The sequence below is a fragment of the Ochotona curzoniae genome, unplaced genomic scaffold (assembly GCF_017591425.1).
Source record: "Ochotona curzoniae isolate NIBS_2020 unplaced genomic scaffold, NIBS_Ocur_1.0 scaffold_4701, whole genome shotgun sequence".
Taxonomy (NCBI): domain Eukaryota; kingdom Metazoa; phylum Chordata; class Mammalia; order Lagomorpha; family Ochotonidae; genus Ochotona; species Ochotona curzoniae.
Genome location: NW_024467122.1, coordinates 30,941,868 through 30,961,756, shown reverse-complemented (window position 1 = coordinate 30,961,756; position 19,889 = coordinate 30,941,868). Strand labels below are relative to the sequence as shown.

General features: G+C 45.7%; 1 protein-coding gene and 1 non-coding gene across 2 annotated transcripts; both read right to left on the bottom strand.

Annotated features, from left to right (window-relative positions):
- Positions 1–267: 267 nt before the first annotated feature.
- CFL2 (cofilin 2) lies at positions 268–2,989 on the bottom strand. Its single transcript, XM_040969499.1, has 4 exons — positions 2,940–2,989; positions 1,557–1,864; positions 1,363–1,439; positions 268–1,276 (listed from the first exon to the last, which is right to left on the bottom strand). The coding sequence occupies exons 1-4, from the start codon at positions 2,940–2,942 to the stop codon at positions 1,164–1,166; spliced, it is 501 nt and encodes a 166-aa protein (XP_040825433.1). The 5' UTR covers positions 2,943–2,989; the 3' UTR covers positions 268–1,163.
- A 2,430-nt stretch (positions 2,990–5,419) lies between these two features.
- Positions 5,420–5,523, bottom strand: LOC121149570. Its single transcript, XR_005882721.1, has one exon. It is a non-coding gene; the product is annotated as a U6 spliceosomal RNA (small nuclear RNA).
- Between the last annotated feature and the right edge of the window lie 14,366 nt (positions 5,524–19,889).

Here is a 19,889-nt window from a genome sequence, read left to right as displayed (position 1 = left end):
TCTCCATACTAACACAAAAGGAAATAAATAAACATGTTTATAAAAGTACTGTTCTTTAACAACAGCATTTTATATTAGGTGGCGTCAGGATAGAATACTTTCTGAACCAAATAATTCCAACAAACCAGGAAAATACCACATATGAATGTTGCACCAAAAAACAAAAATCCTCAAATGACCAGTGCAGATTCACGACAGCTGTTCACCCTAGTTGTTTCACATGACATTTACAAATCTCCAAGGAAAACAAGGCAACGTTCTGTAATATGCCACAATTTTTATTGCAACGTGGCCATTTTTGTGAGGGGGGGGGGGGTTTGAGCTCAAAACAATGTTCCATTTAAGGCTCTTTTATACAGAAATTGCCATCATGACTGATATTCAAAATATCTTTAGTGTTGCAAGACTCACATGGTAAACATAAAACTCCTACACTTATTCAGTAGTGTACACTCAATGGAAAACAAAAAGATATTAATAATAGCTATTTCTTTTGAGAAAGTATGCAGGTAACAGGAATGAACACTGAGGTACTAGGATAAATTGATGACACAGTTAATGAAACTTAATTGGCATTCCTTTTGAAGGGAATTCAACTCATTACAAAAAAAGTGCTTTTAATGCATAGTGTTATATCCGTGCTGCCATGTCACACAGAGGCTGGCCAAGGCAGGTGAGGTGTATGAATGCTCAAGCTTCAGAACTGCAATCAAGTGCAACTATAAATAATACTGAAACAAGTTGAGCATCTGACCAGTGGATAATACTTTCAAGGCATTCAGTTAGCTTACCCTTTGTAGTATTCTAAGCTATTCACATTGACAATCACATTCGTTGTAGTGCTTGCTACCATGGAGGCATCTAACCAGTTCTTTTGGCTGAACTCATACAGGGAAGACATTCCTTGGGTTCTACATAAAGTAACTGTATTAACAGTCTAATGGCAATCACTGATAGGCTGCTTAAATGAATGTTGCCTCCTTCATTCATTGTGTTAGAAGGGCCCAGGAGAAAGGGGGGTGGAAAAGGAAAAAAAAACCATCAAAAAAACCCCCAAAAACTAAAAACAAAACAAAACAAAACAAAACCCTAATATTATTCCAAAGGATTGAGCTGGAGAAACGGATGTTCCATAAGATCCAGATGGCACTTTGACTGTCATATTATAATGGTTTTCCTTCAAGTGAAACTACTACATTGCCTCCTAATTTCTCTCCCAGTGTTGACCGGTCCTTAATGTCATCCAAGCCATTTACTTGCCATTCGTGCTTAATCCCTAAAACGATAAAACAAACATGTTATCCCAACAGCTTATCGCAACTAAGAGCAATATCTCAGCACAAAATAGGAAACTGCTTGTACCTGTAAATTTCTTTTTAATGGCATCTTTAGAGCTAGCGTAAATCATCTTGCTTTTTAAAGGTGCACTTTCAGGAGCCCTAAGGAGAGAGACAAATGGTCACTGAATCACAGCTACAAGAAAAGCATAGGCAAAACTGACTCAGATGAACAATCCTTGCATTTCAAAAGTACTTTTTGCTTTTGTTTTTACACACCAGAATATAAATACTAGGTCTTCTTTCTTAGACTCTTTTGTCTCGTATGTGGCATCGTACAAAGCATATCGGCAATCATTCAGAGGTAGCAACTTCACAAAGGATGTGTAGGGGTCCTCTACAGTAGCACCAATGTCACCCACCAAGATCTGTTTCGCTTCCTCTACAATTATTTGCCTTTTGTCATCGCTTAAACAGAAGAGGACGGCTTTCTTTCTTTTTTTGATCTCCTCTTGGGTAGAAGATTTCCTTACTTTCATATCATTAAAAACTTTGATGACTTCATCATTCACTGTCACTCCAGAAGCCTGAAAACAAAAAGCAACCGTCATTCAGATTGCCTCTTGGTTTTAAGCAAAATGACCAGGTGCCCAGAGAGAAATCAGAATTTTGTCAGGATAGAAATAAACAAACAAATAAATAAAAGACAGAAAGAAAGAAAAAGAAAGGCATAGAAGCATGCAAATTGTCCTCTCGGATCTGTCACATTTTACAAAAGGGTAAAACATTCATCGACGGACCCTAACTCATCCTGCCCATTCATCCTCAAAGGGCTTGGGAGGTGGAAGCAAACAGAAGGAAGAGCGAAAGGGACAAATGCAAGTTGTCCCATCCCTGAAATGTTTCCTATTTCACTGGGTGATGTCAGAGCCGCAGGAGCAGTTGCAAAAAATACCTTCTGTATTGTGTCAACTCTGCAGGCCTTAAAAAAAAAAAACGCTCTTGGATTTTTGTTCATGCCTCTACTATTTTTTTTTTCTTTAAAGTCATCCCCAGCCACTGCTGCTTCCTCATAAGGAAAGAGAAGCAAGTGTAAACTCCAAACCGCCCATGGCTAAAACACAATTGCCTCATGGCTCAAACGCAGACACTTCATCTAACGGAAAAGAGTGGGAAACATTATTATTATTACTACTACGACTACTATTATTATCATTAACTGCGAAAAGGCATTTTTAAAAGACTTATCCCACCTCTTTAATCTCCCGGCCAGCGCTTTACCACAGGCCAGCCAGACCCCGGGACCTAGAGCCTTCGGAGCCCGGCTCCATTTGACAGCGCGCAGGTTGTCAAAATCCAAGGGGAAGGGGAAAGCAGGGGCGCGCGCGACCCACCCTTGGCAGACCCCCGGGGTCCCCGGCCGCCCGCCCCGGCCCCCCAGCCCGCGCCCTCCCCGCCCCCCAGGAATCCCAAGAGCGCCAGGGCCCGGCCTGACAGCGGGAGGGCAGGCCGGCTGGCTGGAGCGAGCCGCGGGGCCGCCAGCGCCGGAGCGCCCACCTCGGCGGCCCAAATCAGGCTAAAATGGCGGCTTCCGTGCCCGGGGCCGCGCGGGGGTCTCTGCTCGCAGGGCTCCGGCCTTCCCCGCCGGCGCGCCCGCCTTACCATAGTGCCCGCGGCTGTGGCTGCGGCGGCTCCGACTCCGGCGCTGTGGCACTGCGAGGAGGAGGAGCAGCAGGAGGGGCGGCCAGGGGGGCGGCCGGCAGTGCGGGGCACGCCGGGAGCTGCAGCCTGAGGGAGGCGGCGGGCGCGGCGGCCGCAGGCGCGGGCGGGGCCGTCACGTGGGCACGCCCGGGTCCGGGAGGGCGTCGTCCGGCTCCGGGCCCGGTCCTCCTCCTGCTGCTCCCTCGCGGCGCGGGCCCCGTGGCGGCCGGTGTCCTCCGCCCGAGCCCGGGACGCCCGGCCCCGCAGGCCCGAAGGCGGCTCGCGGGCGTCGGCCGGAACCCCGGCGCCCTGGGGCCCGGCGGAGCCGCCCTCGGGATAGCACCTCCTCAGTCGGCGAGGGAAAGGGCCGGGCTGGGCTCCCCCAGGGGCGTCTCCTCACCACCTCTTCGGTCGCACGAGCCTGGAGGAGTTTCCTTCACTCACCTGCGGTTTTTGTCGGAAGGTGTTGGATTGCATCGTTTTGAGTGTTGTTGGAAAACCCCCAGATTCGCCTGAATTGTTTATATCTCTAGTACGAGGATGGGGGTCGGGGCGGGGAACCCACCACCGTATGAGGTGTTACCGTGGTTGACTGAAATATACTGAACCCAAACAATAAGTAGAGGGCAAAAATCATTTCAAGAACCTGCAATTGGAATAATTAGGATGATAAGCAAAAGTTAGATGATAATTATCCTTGGCAATATCCTTAAATTTAAAGGGGGCGTTCTTTAAAAAAAAATATATATATATATATATATATGCTATTGGAAAGGCAAACTTGCATTTGAGGGTTCATTGCCTGCTCGCAGCAGTCCGAGTTGAGCCCTGTCGAGGTCAAAAGCTGGGAATTCAATCCAGATCTCTCCTGTGGGTGACAGGAAACCAAGTACTTGAACCAAGCCCTTGCCGCCTCCCAGGGCTCATTATAGCAGGAAGCTGGAAACAGGAGCTGGGGTCCGGGGCTTCCCAAGAGGCTTTTATTTTAACCACTGGGCCAAAATCCTTTATATATTATATAGATACATATGTAATTTTATATATCTATATAAAATTAGATTGAACCCCAAACGTTCTGAGTAGCTGCAGCTGGGCCAGGGCCGAACCCCTGCCACCTCCTGCCTCCTGGGGTGTGCCTTGCCAAGCAGTTGCTTTGGAGCCAGACCTGATCCTCTGCTGTGTGGTGTGGGTGGCCTGCCAAGGGCTCCTGTAATACTTGTTTCTCTTTTTTTACTTCAAGCAAGTTGTACACTTCTGTTGGTAGTCCTTTCGTGAGGCCCCAGCTGTGACTGCTGACACCAAGTAAGCAGCCCCGAGAGTAGTGATTCTCCCCTCGCTCCTCCTCGGCAATTACAGCCCATTTTAGCAAAGCTCGCATCACCCAGCCAAGGCAGCTTCTCTGAGTTTCTGCATAAAGAAGTCTCTCATTCATCGCTGGGGAAATCATCACTTCCCACTCTGAGGACAAGTCTGCTAAAGATTTAGCACTTTCTGAATCTGTGATGAAGGTGTTACAAGTGAAACATTTTATAGGCTGAGCTGCTTTTAATGAAAGCAAGATGCTGGCTTCTCTAAACGTTTCCCGTGAGAGCCTCACTTCCTTCATTTGCAGAGTTGTTAGAATGAATTTAAAATTCTGATAAAGCTGCTTTTGTGAAAATGATTTGTACTGAAAAGGTAGAATCGTTAGTGCCTGAAACTGTTGGGAACAAAGCAAACAATTCCAGGAAAACCCCATATGCAAACCGAGCCTGTGGGGGTGTGATTCCTGGTCTTAGCCCCATGTCTGTAACCTGTGAGACGGCTCTAACATCCAGAGCCCAGGTCAGCAACTCTAAACCAGGCTGTCAATAAGTCATCTGTAAGATCCTTCCAGCTCCAAGATTGGAAAATGGTGTTTGTGTGTGTGTGTGTGTGTGTGTGTATGTGAACTCACAAATAATGAAGGTTAGGGAGCCAAAAATCCTAGTGAGAAGGAGTTAAGCCCTAGATTATATGTGGATAAATTCACTTCTTTTTTATTTTTTAATTTAAAAGGCAGGTTTATAAAGAGAAGGACAGAAAGACTTTCTATCCACTGGTTCACTCCCCAGGTGGCCACAATGGCCAGAGCTGAGCCAGTCCAGAGTCAGGAGCCAGGAGCTTCTTCCCAGTCTCCCATACAGGTGCAGGGTCCCAAGGCTGTAACCATCCTCTGCTACTTTCCCAGCCACAAGCAGAGAGCTGGATGGAAAGTAGAACAGCTGGGATATGAACCAGTGCCCATTTGGAAGGCCAGCACTTGGAGGTAGAGTAGCCTATTAAGCCATGGTACCGACACCATTGATAAATTCCGGTACCCACAGTGTCCTGTGTTTTGGATGGCACATGTTACATTTTGCCCATGAAACAAAGACATAGCCTTTTTTTCCTGAAGTTATTAATCAGATTTGTTCCACTAAAAAAATATGGAAGACAAATCTGTGGTGTCAGCCTTGCACAGGGGCTGTGCGGAACATCTGTGTGTCATTCCAGTTCTAGTATCTGTGCTTACCGAAGCAAGCACAGCCCTTTCATTTTTTTAAACAAAGATCCTTTTATGTCTGTATCTTGTGTTCATTTTCTTAATTGGAAAATTGACTTAGAAAAATGGAGAAGAAACCCCCTAACATCTAAGCAAGAATCCCATGCAAGCACATGATACTTGGTATCTGGTGGGAACATCACAAGTTTAGGAACCCTTTCATTTTCTCCTGAAGTCTCTTGAAGTCATGGAGCATGGACACTCACCCCCACCCCCACTCCCAGGGCTCTACTATGTGTGTCAACGACTTGTCCCCTGGCTGGACACTAGTGTCTGGGGTCTCCCTCCCTTTCCAGCCTCAGAGATTGGCGACTCCACTGGCAGAGCCCAGGTCTGGGGACAGTGACTCCTGTGTTGGCTGTTACAACCTTCCCCACCAAAGCGGAGGGTTCAGGATCTCACATCATCCTGTCCCCAAGATCTCCCCAGACACAGGTCATCCCTTTTGTGTTCTAGTATTCTTCTCCTGAAGAGTTTTCTCCTTGCACCCGTTTTGTGTTCAGTGATAACTTTGTTTATGTTACCACTCCACCAACAGTTATGTTATAGTTTCTGGAAACTAGCTCATAGTAGGTGCTTCCTAGGGGCCAAAATAACTGATTTCAGATTCGTGAGTGCTGCTCCTGAAGGTGAGGAGTCCCTTCTTCAGGCCCCTGTAAGGGTGGATTTCAGGAGCCCGTGGCTGCCCAGCCCAGGGGTGGGAGTGGGACGGAGAACAACGCTGAGGAAAGGGGCAGTGTTTATTAGTCGCTGCTGCATGGATGTTGGTCCCTGGGGAGTGGAGGGATCTGAGTGGCAGACACATGTCCTGGTGACAAATGAGCGCTCATGGATTCTGTTACAGCTCTGGAGCCTAGAGGTCAGAGGTTAGAAATGTCTTACAGGAATGACATCAATGAGGCCGAGAGGTCTCATCGACTAGAAGGCTGTTGCTTTTGTTATTTTGCTTCAGATTTTGTTATTGTTTGTTTGGTTTGTTTTTGTCTTTCCAGCTTCTAGAAGCTGCCCACAGTCCTTGTTTTTTTCCCTCCCCTCTCCCTCTGGCCAGCAGTAACATTTCTTGGATTTTTACTTCATCTGAATTCTCTTACCTTATGATTAGTTTTGCCCTGACCCCCTTTTCTCCTCTCTCTCAAGATCCTTGACCATGTCTGCAAAACCCTATTGCCTAGTAAAACGCACATTCCCAGGGCCTTAGGACAGGAGCTGCTCAGGGCATGGTGCTCAACAAGCTAATCTTCCATCCTGTGGCTCCAGCATCCCATATGGACACCTGTTCATGTCTCAGGTGATTCATTTCCAATCCAATTCCCTGTGATGTGGCTGAGAAAGCAGCAGAGGAGATGGGTGCCTGCACCCACGGGGGAGACCTGCAAGAAGCCCCCTTGTTCCTGGCTTAGGCTGGGCCCAGCTCCAGCTATTATGGCCATTTGGGGAGTGAACCAGTGAAGGATAGAGGATCTCTCTTTCTCTTTCTCTCTGTAGCCTTTCAAGTAAATTAACAACAACAACAACAACAACAAAACAAACCAAAATCTGATATTGAACTGGGAAAATGCTGTGCTGAAATATAAGCAGGCAAACAGAATTTCACGTTTTCTTTTTTTAGATTTATTGCAAAGTTAGATATAGAAAGAAGAATAGAGGCAGAGAGGAAGATCTTCATTCATTGATTCACTCCCCAAGTGACCACAGCGGCTGGAGCTGAGTTGCAGTGGCCAAGGCTTGGGTTGATTTCTGCTGCTTTCTCGGGTGTGTTAGCAAGGAGTTGGGTTGGAAGTGGAACAGTGGGGACACAGCCAGTACTCTTAGGGGATGTCAGTATTATAAGCAGTGGTTTAACCTCCCGAGTCACAATGCTGACCCCTGAAAATAACCTTTTTTTTTTTCTTTTTAAAATTTCATTTTTTATGATACAGTTCCAGGGACTCGGGGGTTTCCCCTCATCCCCACACCATTCCTTCTCATCCCTTGCCAGTTTCTCCTATAGTTTTGCAATGTGAAAATATTTCTGAAGATTTATTTTGTTATTATTATGATGATTTTTAATTGGAAAGGCAGATATACAGAGAGAAAAATTTTCCATCTGCTGGTTCATTCCCCAGGTGACGTTGATGACCATAGATGAGCTGATATGAAGCCAGGAGCCAGGAACTTCCCCTGGGTCTCCCACATGGGTGCAGGGTCCCAAGGCTTTGGGCTAGCTTCTGTTGCTTTCCCAGGCCACAAGCAGGGAGCTGCAAGGGAAATGGAACAGCTGGGATTAGAACCAATATGGGATCCCAGTGCATGCAAGGAGAGGATTTAGTCATTAGGCCATCTTGCTTGGCCTGGAAATAATTTATAAAAGAGTTATCTTTTTTTTAAGATTTATTTTATTTTTATTGCAAAGTCAGAAATACAGAGAGGAGGAGAGACAGAGAGGCAGCTCTTCCATCCGTTGATTCACTCCCCAAATGACTTCAACAGCCGGAGCTGAGCCGATCCAAAGCTAGGAGCCAGGAGCTCTTTTGATTCTCCCACGTGAGTACAATAACCCATGACTTTGGGCCGCCCTCGACTGCTTTCTCTGGCCACAAGCAGGGAGCTGGATGGGAAGTGGGAGCCTCCAGGATTAGAACCAGTGGCCATATGGGATCCTGGTGCAAGGCAAAGACTTTAGCCGCTAGGCCACTGTGCTGGGCCCAAAAGACTTGTCTTAAATGATACATTTGAAAGATTATATGAAAAACAGAGCTCTATTCTGTTGTCAAGAAACAACACTCTTGAGGCCAGCTCTGTGGCACTGTGGGTAAAACTGTTGCCTGTGGTGCTGGCATACCACATGGTGCTGGTTCAAGTCCTGGCTGCTCCACTTTTGATCCAGCTCTCTGCTAAAGTGCTTGGAAAAGCAGCAAAAAATGGCCCAAATGGCTCCTGGCTTTGAACTGGTCAAGTTTCGTCCTTTGTGGCCATTTGGGGAGTGAACCACCGAATGGGAAGTCTTTCTTTCTGTCTCTCCTCTCTTGGTAAGTCTTCCTTTCAAGTAAGTAAAACTTAAAATAACAATGACAACAACAACCACAAGACATCATCTTAACTCCCACAGCACTTTCCCGACAGAGAAAGCAGGCATGAAGACACCTGTCATGTCAGAATGTTCTAGTGTAGATGGGAGCTTTCTGTCTCCGTGCCTCACAAATAAAATCTTTTTAAAAAGGCATACATATAAAAAAAGACATACACATGCACACACACAAAGAGTATCTGAGAAAAGAGACTTGCTAGGAATTTATTGAAGATGGTAATCCTTTCTTTAGCTTATTGTAGAAGTTGTAGGCTTACATGTCATACAAAAAAAGTCACAATAACATGAAAAATGGAACCTCTGAAAGCTTATATGTTCACAGACATGGAGAGATGAAAAAACAAATCCGAGAATAAATTGAATTCATTCATTCCATTCCTTCCTCCTCCTGCCTTCATTTAATTTATTGAGCACTTTTTGCTGGGGATTGGGAATGCAAAGATAAAAATAACAGCCCCTGCCTGGAGGGCAAGTCATCCCGTAGAAACCCAGAAAGGAAGCTGAGGTTGGTGGAACGAAGCCATGCATGCCACAGTGGCAGATGCCCCGGATATCTTGTGAGCTCCGAGAAGGCACCGGCAGAGTCTGGAGTCTTAAGGAACAGAGCCAGTTTATTAGGTGAGGAAGGGCATTCATAGCAGAAGGAAGCGAATGTACAGCCCTTCAGGATGTGAGTAAAGCATATCTAAGTATTTGAAAGGCCGAGGGACACACAGTGGCTGTAGCGTTTTCTAATCCTCCCACGTCATAGGAGGATTCCAAAGCCTGCACTGCTCTCCCTACTCTCCTGTCGTCTTTAACTTCAGCTGGCTCACTGCGGTAGACCTGTATCTCATGGGGGTTTGGAGGCGCATTTCTCTAGTGGCTAATGATGCTAAGCATCTTTTCATGTGTGTATTGTATCTTCTTTGGATAAAGATCTATTCAGATTTGTATTAGAGTGGAGAGACAGAACGGAGATTTGTGTCTGAGAAATCCCACAGCACGTGGTCTGTAGGCTGGAGATGCCAGGGGCATTGGGGAAGTGGCTCAGTCCAAGCCCAAAGCGCCCAGAGGGGGAGGGCTGGAAGCCATGAGGGCCACTGGCCTACATCCCGGAGTTCATAGGATGCAGAGCTGGGGTGATGATGGCCAGGGCAGGACTGCGGTTGGCCAGGCTTGCAGTGAAACACCAGTTCCCACTCCGTGCTTACTGTGTCCAGACCCGAAAACCATCAAAGCCATCGATGGGACTGCCCAAACCGAGAGTAAGTCTTCCTATCCCAGCTCCTCAGACTCACACTGATCACAGAAAATCACCAGAATTGTGCCTTTTCAGCTTTCCAGATATTAATTAATCCACTTGACAAAATCAACCATCACAATAGACTTAATCCACTTTGAAATTGGAGTACTTGTCTTTTGTTGAGTTCTTTACACATTCTTGATTTAAGTTCCCTATCAGATGCATGATTTACAAAAAAAGAAAAAACGAAAACTCTCCCATTTTTGTGGGCAGTTTTTCCTCTCTCCTGATAGTGTCCTTTGAAGCACAAAAGTTAAAAAAAATTTTTAAAGATTTATTTTATTTTCCTAGAAGTCAGATATACAGAGATGAGGAGAGACAGAGAAGAAGATATTCTGTCCAGTGATCCACTCCCCAAGCGGCCACAACAGCTGGAGCTACTCTGATCCAAAGCCAGAGCCTCTTCCGGGTCTCCCATGTGGGTGCAGAGTCCCAAGGCTTTGGGCTGTCCTTCCCAGGCCACAAGCAGGGAGCTGGATGGGAAGCGAGGGCGCCACTGGGATTAGAACCGGCATCCATGTGGAATCCTGGCACGTGCAAGGCAAGGACTTTAGCCATTAGGCTACCGTGCTGGGCCTAAAAGTCAAAATTTGATGTTTACTTAGTTCTTTTGTTTCTTTGCTTTTGATGATATTTCTAAGACATCACTGACTACTTTGAAGTTACAGATTTAGGTTTTTGATTTTCTAAGACTTTTATAGTTCTGTCTTATATTTAGGATCATGATCTGTTTTGAGTTAATTTCTGATATGGTGAGGCTGTGTGTATATGTATATGAGTGTGTGATCTAAATTCATTTTTGTACAGATATTCACTTATCACAGCAGTATTTGCTGAAGACTATTCTTTCTCTCAAACTATTTTAATTTTTTTAAAGATGTATTTTATTTTTATTGAAAAGTCAGATATACAGAGAAGATCTTCTGTCCGATGATTCACTCCCCAAGCAGCCACAATGGCCAATCAGAAGCCAATCAGAGGCCAGGAGCCTGGATTTCCCCTCCAGGTCTCCCCACACGGGTGCAGGGTCCCAAGGCTTTGGGCAGTTCTCAACTGCTTTCCCAGGCCACCAGCAGGGAGCTGGATGGGAAGTGGAGCTGCGGGGATGGGAACTGGCACCAATGTGGGATCCGGCGCCTATGTGGGACTTTGGCTGTTAGGCTATTGAGCCGGACCCCAATTTTAAAAAAGCTATTGTAAGTATGCTGAGCAATCACATTCTCAAGTGCTACCAATTTTTAAATTTGTAATTGCTTCCTGATAAATTACTAACTGCTGACAAACTGCTTGGAAGGAATCTCGCACTGAATCTAATGATTACTTTCTTTTCTCAAAAGAGTTATATTTTCTTCTTCTTCTTCTTCTTCTTCTTCTTCTCTTTTAAATCACAAAGGCAGATTTACAGAACGAAGGAGATAGAGAAAGATCTTCCCTCTATTGGCTTACTCTCCAAATGGCTGTAATGGCTCAAGCTGGGCTGATCCAAGCCAGGAGCCAGGAGCTTCTTGAGAGTCTCTCACATTGGTACAAGGTCTCAAGGTTCTGGGTCATTCTCTGCCACCTTCCCAGGTGTTGGATGGGAAGTAAAGCAGCTGGGACACACACTGGCACCCACATGGGATCCTGGCACTTGCAAGGTGACAATTTATTGAATTGAACCATTGAGCTGGGCCCAAGATTCATATTTTCAAAAAGCAGAGTTACAGAGAAAGGAGAGGTAGAGCTAAAGCTTGAGAGAGAGGGAAGGAGGGAGGGAGGGAGAAGTTGCAACTCCCCCCCCCCATCCCCAGTCACTCCCCAAAAGGCTGTAACAGTTGGAGGTAGGCCAGGCCAGAAGCCAGGAGCCTGGCATTTGAGCTAGGGTCTCCTGCGTGGGTGCAAGGGTCCAGGGGTTTTGGCCATCTCCCACTGCTTTCCCAGGCACATTTGTAGGGAGCTGGATTGGACATGGAGAAGCCAGGACTTGAACCAGTCCCCTTTTGGTATTCTGGGATTGCAGGCAGCAGCCTAACTTGATACATCATAACCCCAGCCCCTAAAAAATAATTTCTTAATATATCAATGGAATTTTAAAAAATGAAATCATTATTTTAAAGGCAAAGTTTTTTATATATCAAAAGAATTTTTAAAATGAAAGCTCTGTTTTAAAGACAGAGAGAATGAACCTCTCCTGTGCTGGTTCACCTCACAGAGCCAGAAACTCCATCTGTGTTTGCCACAAGGGTAGCAGTGACCTGAGCATTTGGGCCATTTTCTGTTGCCTTCCCAGGTTCATTAGCACAGACCTCGATTGGTAGTAGATCAGCTGGATTTTGAACTGGCACTCTGATAAGGGAGGTTGGCATTCCAAGTGTACCACAACTGGCAGCCCCTGAGTGTAAGATGGAGAATCTGTGCCTTCATGGAGCTGGCGGTCTAGCCAGGGAACAAGGGTCCCCTGACAGGGACTCAGAGCTGAAGGAAGGCATCTGCTGTTAAAGGGTCCCCTAAAGGCTCTGGCATGAAAAAGGATCCCGAGGGCCTGGCACGATGGGTCAGTAGCTAAATCCTCACATTGCATACACCAGGATCCCATATGAGTGCCAGTTTGTGTCCTGGCTGCTGTACTTCCCATCCAGCTACCTGCTTGTGGCTTGGGAAAGCAGCAGAGAATGGCCCATAACCTTGGGACCCTGCACTAGTGTGGCAGATCCAGAAGAAGCTCCCAGTTCCTGGCTTTGTATTAGCTTAGCTCCTGGCATCGGCCACCTGGGGAGTGGACCAACAGATGAAAGATCTTTCTCTCTGTCTCTCCTTCTCTCTGTAAATCTGCCTTTCTAAAAATAAATAAATAAATCTTAAAAAAAAAAAAAAAAGATTTTGAGCTAGCCAGGAAGGAGACTCTGTGGGGAAATGGAAGAGGCCAGCAGAGCTACAGTGTAATGGACAAGGAGAACAGGACAGAATGTGGCTGCAGGTGTGGCCAGGGGACAGTCAACACAGTGCCTTAGAAGCCATAATCTTAATCTCGGTTTTGGGTCTTCCCATAGGTGCCCAGCCAATTTACCCAGTCCAACTTTTAAATTTTAAGAAAAGCACAGTGCCATCTGTTGGGCATTGTGAGAACTAGATTTCGAATCGGTTGCAACTAAATTTAATATCCCACTGCGTTTCATTGCTGGACTTTCAGAGCTGAGATAAAAGACAAATCGCACGGGAAGACCCGTGTGGAGCAGGGACTGAGGTTGGGTGTGTCCAATCTGGCTCCAGGTTTTGAGAAGTCATTCAGTGCCCAACGGGTGTGATGTTGTTAGGATATTGATATTTACGATGTTGTCTGGATCGAACTACTTTCATCCACAGAACTTGTAGGTATTCCTTTTAGTGTGAAAAAATAAGAGGACATAAAAATGAGAAAATTTGAGCATGTACTGTAAAGGATTTTGAGGTTTTATTCCAAAAGCTGCAGAAAGCAATGGAAAGGAACTAAACAGGGAGAGTAGCATGAAAGCTTTAAGAGTTTCCTGTGAATGACATTATTTTTTAAAAAGCATACAGTTTACTGAAGCGATTTCTATTTTCACTTGCTTGTTCAATTATTGAAAATGTCTTAGATTTGAATTTCAAAACTTGAGTTATCAGCTCTGATGTTTTCCTTCCTAACCCATGATTATGCCCCAAGGTTAACTGGTAACGTGGATTTGAATTGATTTTCCTTCCACCATCTCTACCTACCACATTGCTTCTCTAATGACTCTGGTTCACTTGGTGGTAGAAAGAACAGATCCGAATTCCCAGGCGCGTAAGACCCACAAAGCTGCCTCCTTCCAAAAGTTGCTGGAAATTTCTCTGCTCTCAGAAAAGCTGGACCCTCATGGTAGAGTTGCTGGTTGGTACCAGTAGAAAGTCAGTCTGCGTTGTGAGTGTGTGTTTCCAGCTACGAGAGAATTCTCCAGCCTCTCCAACAAGTGATGTAACTATGTGACTCATACTACTATATATATATATATACTATACTATATATATTTTTTTTAACTAGAGAGATTTACCGAGAGGAGAAACAGAAAGATCTTCCATTCACTGGGTCATTCCCCCCAAGTGGCTGCAATGGCTGGAACTGAGCCGGTCTGAAGCCAGGAGCCAGGAGCTTCTTCTGGGTCTCCCACATGGATGCAGGGTCCCAAGGCTTCTTTGGGCCGTCCTTGACTACCTTCCCAGGCCACAAGCAGGGAGCTGGATTGGAAGTGGAGCTGCCGGAACACAAACTGGGGCCCATGTGGAATCCTGGCACATGCAAAGTGAGGATTTAGCCACTGGGTTGTCACGCTGGCCCCCATGCTACCAATTCTAAGTAGAAATCTTGACCCATTTTTAAGCAGAGGGCTGCATGACAGGAGCTGGCGCAGCTGGTAAATGTGTGCTCTGGTCTTTGTCAGACTGGATGTTTAGAGTGCCACCAGCCTTCTTCGGCTCCACAGTGACTTGGAGTGTGAAAGCCAGATGCTGGGAGGATAGACCAGAAAAGGAAGACCTTGCATCTGTGGTGACCAGGGAGTCAGTCTCCCTGGGCTGGATGGTTTTCCTAATGACAGGAAACTTTTGTATTATTCAAGTTACAGTTGTTAGACTAAATTCATTATTTAAAACACACACACACATTTATTTGAAGAAGAAAAAAAAAAGTTATGGGGGCAGGGAGGAGGGGGAGAGGGAGAACTGCTCATGAGTTTCCTGCCCAAATAACCATGATGGCCGGAACCGAGCCAGGCTGAAACCAGGAACGTGCAACTCCATCTAGATTTCCCATACAGCTCACCCAGCCTCCTCTGTGTTCCCAGGCTATCAGTAGGGAGCTGGATGGGAAACGGAGCAGGCAGGACTTGAACTAGTGCTCACAGGATGCTCATGTGGCAGATAGCAGTTCAATCCACTGCCACAATACTGGCCCCTCTTCATCTAATGCAAAATGACTGCCTGAAATAAAACCCCAGCCATTAAGCCCTTTGGCTCAGGGTGGAAAATGACACTCTAAGAAGTGATTTCATTATAAAAGAATTTTTTTTCCCTCAGTATTTTTAGCCAGTGTCCCTCTTTGTCGCTATTTGGACAGTTTAAGAAATAGTAGGTCAGTTTTGGGAGCACAGCAGGCTAAGTCTGATTGCAATGCTGGCATTCTGTATCAGTGTACCGGTCTGCATCTCAACTGTCTGCTTCCTGATTGTGCTCCCTGCTAGTGCTCCTGGGAAGGCAGCAGCACATGACCCAAGTACTTGCCACCCCTGAGGGAGACCCAGATGGAGTTCCGGGCTCCTGGTTTATATCTGGCCCAGCACTAGGTATTGTGGCTGTTTCAGGAGTGAATCAGCAGGTGGAAGAGCTCTCTGGCTCTTTGTTCTTCCCCATCTCTGTCACTCTGCCTTTCTAGTAAATAAATAAAAATAACAAAACAACAATGATAGTTTTCCCCTTATGTATGCCTACTTAAATGGATTGTCTAAGGAGTTCCTGGGAAGTGTATATTATGGAAATATGCATGGACTTTTTTTTTTTTTGCACCAAGATACGCTTATCTTTTAATTCCATTTTCCAGATGCATATATTTATCTGAAAGGCAGAGGTGTGGAGGTCTTCTACCTACTGGTCAACCCCTCAATGCCCACTACAGCAGAGCTGGGTCACATCAAAGTCTGGAACTGGGAACTCCATCCCAGCTTTCCCATGTGGATGGCAGGGATCCAACTACTTAGGCCATAACCAGCGCCTTGTCAGGTTTTGTGTCAGAGTTGGCGCTGGGGGCATGCTAACTGCCAAACGAAACACCTCTTATACCACAAGCTGCTCTGATTACAACTGCTTTACCTTTTTTAAAAATATTTTTTATTGGAAAGGCTTATCAGATTTATGGAGAAATGTTCCATCTGCTGGTTCACTCTTCAAATAGGTGCAATGGAGTTGATCTGAAGCCAGCAGCCTGGAGCTTCTTCCGGGTCTCCCACGTAGGTACAGGATCCCAAGGCTTTGCCATCCTCTACTACTTTCCCAGGCCACAAGCAGGGAGCTGGATGGGAAGTGGAGTAGCCGGGACACAAACTGACACCCATATGGATTCTTGACACAGGCAACATGAAGATTTAGCCACTGAGCCATCCCACTGAGCCCTAGTCCTCCATTTTCATTGAAATGAAATTTAAAAGTTAATTTTGGTGCCAAAAAATTTTAGACTGTGGACACTAGTCTTCAAAAAGGATATATAATGTATATATATCTATCCTGTTTTATGAAAAAAGAGATGAAACTGGACAACTTAGTCTTAGGTGAAGTATGTCAGGCACGGAGACAAAGACTACGCAATTTCACTGACGCTGGGAATCGAGAAAAGCAGAGTTCACGGGGCAGAGGCCAGACGGCGGTTACTGGAGGCCTGGGTTTGGGCAAGGGCCGGGAACGCAACATTCACTCAGATACAAGCAGTAAGTTCAAGAGGTCTTTTGTACACTTGGTGATCACACTAAGTATGTATGTATGTATGTGTTCTCCGAAATTCACCAGCAGACTTTAACTGTCTTTACCAGAAAAAAAAATGAATGCATGTGTTAATTAGCTCCACTTAGTGTATACACATATTTCAACACATCATGCATTTATGGTTTTTGTTAATTAAAATGTAGGAAAAGATCACAATGAGGTGGGAAGGGGATTCATTGTCTTTGGAGTTTCCACACATAAGAAACCAAGAGCTTCTTGCATATTCCGGGGAGAGGCAGGTGTCTGTAGCTGTACCAGCAGAGTTCAAGCAAAGAGCCTTTAATCAGCTAGGTTTTTTTGTTTTTTTAAGATTTATTTATTTATTTATGGAAAGTCAGATATACAGAGAGGAGAAGAGACAGGAGGATCTTCTGTCTGCTGATTCATTCCCCAAGTGGCTGCAACAGCTGGTGCTAGCTGATTTGAAGCAGGACCCCAAGGCTTTGGGCATCCTCCACTGCTTTCTCAGGCCACAGGTGGGAGCTAGATGGGAAACAGGGCTGCCAGGACACATACCAGCACCCATATGGGTTCCCAGCACGTGCAATGTGAGGATTTAGCCATTAGGCTACTGAGCCGGGCCCTCAGCTAAGATTTTTATGCATGTTAGAAACACTCAACTTGTTTTCTCTAATTCTACCAGATGCGGTCAAACTGTTCACAATGGAGCCCATCAATTTGAAGTTGATTTTTGTTAGATATTTTTACCTTCTATTCTACAGGGTTTTCCATTTTCCTTCCAAGGATCATTGGCTCCTTTATCTCCATCCTGAGATGGTACTGTCACATCACCTGGTAAGGTAAATCAATTATCCAACTATAAGAGACAGGCGAGCGCTAACTCCTCCCACTGAGACTGTCTCCAGACGCCTGCAATGGTTTGGAGCTGAGGTTACAGCAGGAGCCAGGAACTCTATCCAGTTACATGCAGAGAGCAGGAAGCCAATTACTTGAGCTGTCACTGCTGCCCTCTAGGGACTGCATTAGCAGAAGGCTGAAGTTAGGAGTCAGAGCCAGGCACTCAGGGATGGGACCACCCCGGCCACATGCCTAACCCTCTCCAGTGCTTTGACTGAAGTATGAGTTAATTATAGAAGATTTAATTATTATAGCCAGAATTGAATACTCCAAGAAAATGACAACTGTGTGTGGAAACACAAATTGTATGTCAGAATTCCATCTTGCCAAAGAAAGCAACCTGGAAAATTCTACTCCAACTTTGTTTCTATTTCATATATATTTTTGATAATCACTAATATTTTATCTATCTGAAAGGCAGAGGGACAGAGTGTTTCCATCCACTGATTCACTCGGCAAGTGCCTACAAATGCTGGGTTGGGTCAGGGTGGGTGGGAGCCCTATGGGGATGCCGGCGTTGCTCTGCCACTGTGCTGTGCCTTCCATAATTGTATGAAATGTTATACTTAGTATGGATATATACGGAAAAAATGAGTTTTTGTGTATAAAAACATTGAACTAATTAAAAGGTCTTATTCTGGCACTGGCGCTGTGGCACAGGAGGCTGGAGTCCTGGCTGCTCCACTACAGATCCCGTTACCTGTTTGAAGCCTGCAAAAACAGTGAAAAGGGCCTAACTCCTAGGGCTCCTGCACGCATGTGGGAGACCCTGAAGAAGCTCTTTGCTTCAGATCAGCTCAGCTCTGACCATTGTGGCCACTTGAGGAGTGAAAACAGCAGATGGAAGCTCTCTCTAACTGCCTTTCAAGTAAAAAACAAATCTTTTAAGCACATGTGTTCTTTTAAAAGAGGTCTTGCTTTGAGTGTGAAGAAAAAATGTGCAAAATAAACTGTGATTTGTGAGGTTTTAAAAAAAAGTTATTTTAATTGAAAAGGCAGAAATACAGAGAGGGAGACAGAGAGGAAGATCTTCCATCCGATGATTCACTCCCCAAGTGAGAGCAATGGCTGGAGGGAACTGAGCCAATCTGAAAGTAGGAGCCAGGAATCCCTCCAGGTCTCCCATGCAGGTGCAGGGTCCCAAGGCTTTGGGCTGTCCTCAACTGTTTTCCCAGGCCACAAGCAGGGAGCTGGATGGGAAGTGGGTCACCATTATTAGAACCAGCACCCATATGGGATCCCAGAGCGTTCAAGGCGATGACTTTAGCTGCTAGGCCACCACACTGGGCCTGTGACAGTTTTTTTTTTTTTTAAAGATTTATTATTTTTATTGGAAAGGCAGATACAGAGAAAGAGATACAGAAATACCTTCTGTCCACTGGTTCACTCCCCAAGTGGTCGCAACAGCTGGAGCTGAGCTGATCCAAAGCCAGGGGCCAGGAGTCTCTTCCATGTCTCCCACACAGGTGCAGAGTCCCAAGGTTTTGGCCCATCCTCCACTGCTTTCTCAGGCCACAAGCAGGGACCTGGATAGAAAGTGGAGCAGCCAGATCATGAACTGGCATCCACATGGGATCCTGCTGCACGGAAGGCAAGGATTTAGCCAGTAAGCCACTGCACTGGACCCTACGACACACTTTCAGATTAACAATTATATTTTTCAGAATTATATGCCAATTTGGGCCCAGCGTGATAGCATAACGGTTAAGATCCTTGCCTTGAACACACCAGGATCCTATATGGGCGCTGGTTCTAATCCAAGCAGCTCCACTTCCTATCCACCTCCCTGCTTGTGGCCTGGGAAAGCAGTTGAGGACAGCCCAAAGCCTTGGGACCCTGCACCCGTTTGAGACATGGAAAGAAGTTCCTGGCTCCTGGCTTCAGATCGGCACAGCACTGGCTGTTGCGGTCACCTGGGGAGTGAATCATGGGATGGAAGATTTTCCTCTGTGTCTCTCCTCCTCTCTGTACATCTGCCTTTCCAATAAAATAAATAAATGATTCTTTAAAAAACAAAACAAAGAACGAATTACATGCCAATTAAAAATTGTTTATTTGAACGACAGAGTTATATATAGGGAGGAAAAAGGATAGAGATTTTCTTCTTCTTGCTCACTTCCTGTTTCGGTTACCCCACAACAGTCAGCACTGTGTCAGGACTGAGCCTGTCACCTAGAACCCAATCTGGGGTTTCCCTGTGGGTTGGCAGGGATCCAAGTACTTAAGGCGTCATCTGCTGCCTCCCCAAGTCTGTGCATCAACAGGAAGTTTTATCAGAAACAGAGGAGTTGGGACTGGAATCAGATACTCCAATATGGGATACAAGTGTGCAAGTGATACTGTGACAAGTGACACTTGACTACTGCTAAATGTCCATCCCTAAGCTAACCTCACTAAATAAAATGCAGCATCTTGATGATTTAGAAGTTAGGAGGAAGGTTCTTTCTCCTGTTTGCCAACAAGTTCTAGCAGGGTTTCCTTTTGCATCCTTAAAAGGGAAAGCTTTGGCTGCCAAACCCAGGCTCCCGTTTTCCACATCTAAGAAAGAGGTATGAACACATACACACAAAATACAGAAATAAACTCACACACACAATTCTTCTGGATCACTAAAAAAAGTCACAAAGCAAAGAA

Coding starts and splice junctions, on each gene's coding strand:
- CFL2 (XM_040969499.1), bottom strand. Junction 1,440..1,556: donor GACCTAGTATTTATATTCTG/GTGTGTAAAAAC, acceptor CTCTCTCCTTAG/GGCTCCTGAAAGTGCACCTT. Junction 1,277..1,362: donor CATTAAAAAGAAATTTACAG/GTACAAGCAGTT, acceptor TTATCGTTTTAG/GGATTAAGCACGAATGGCAA.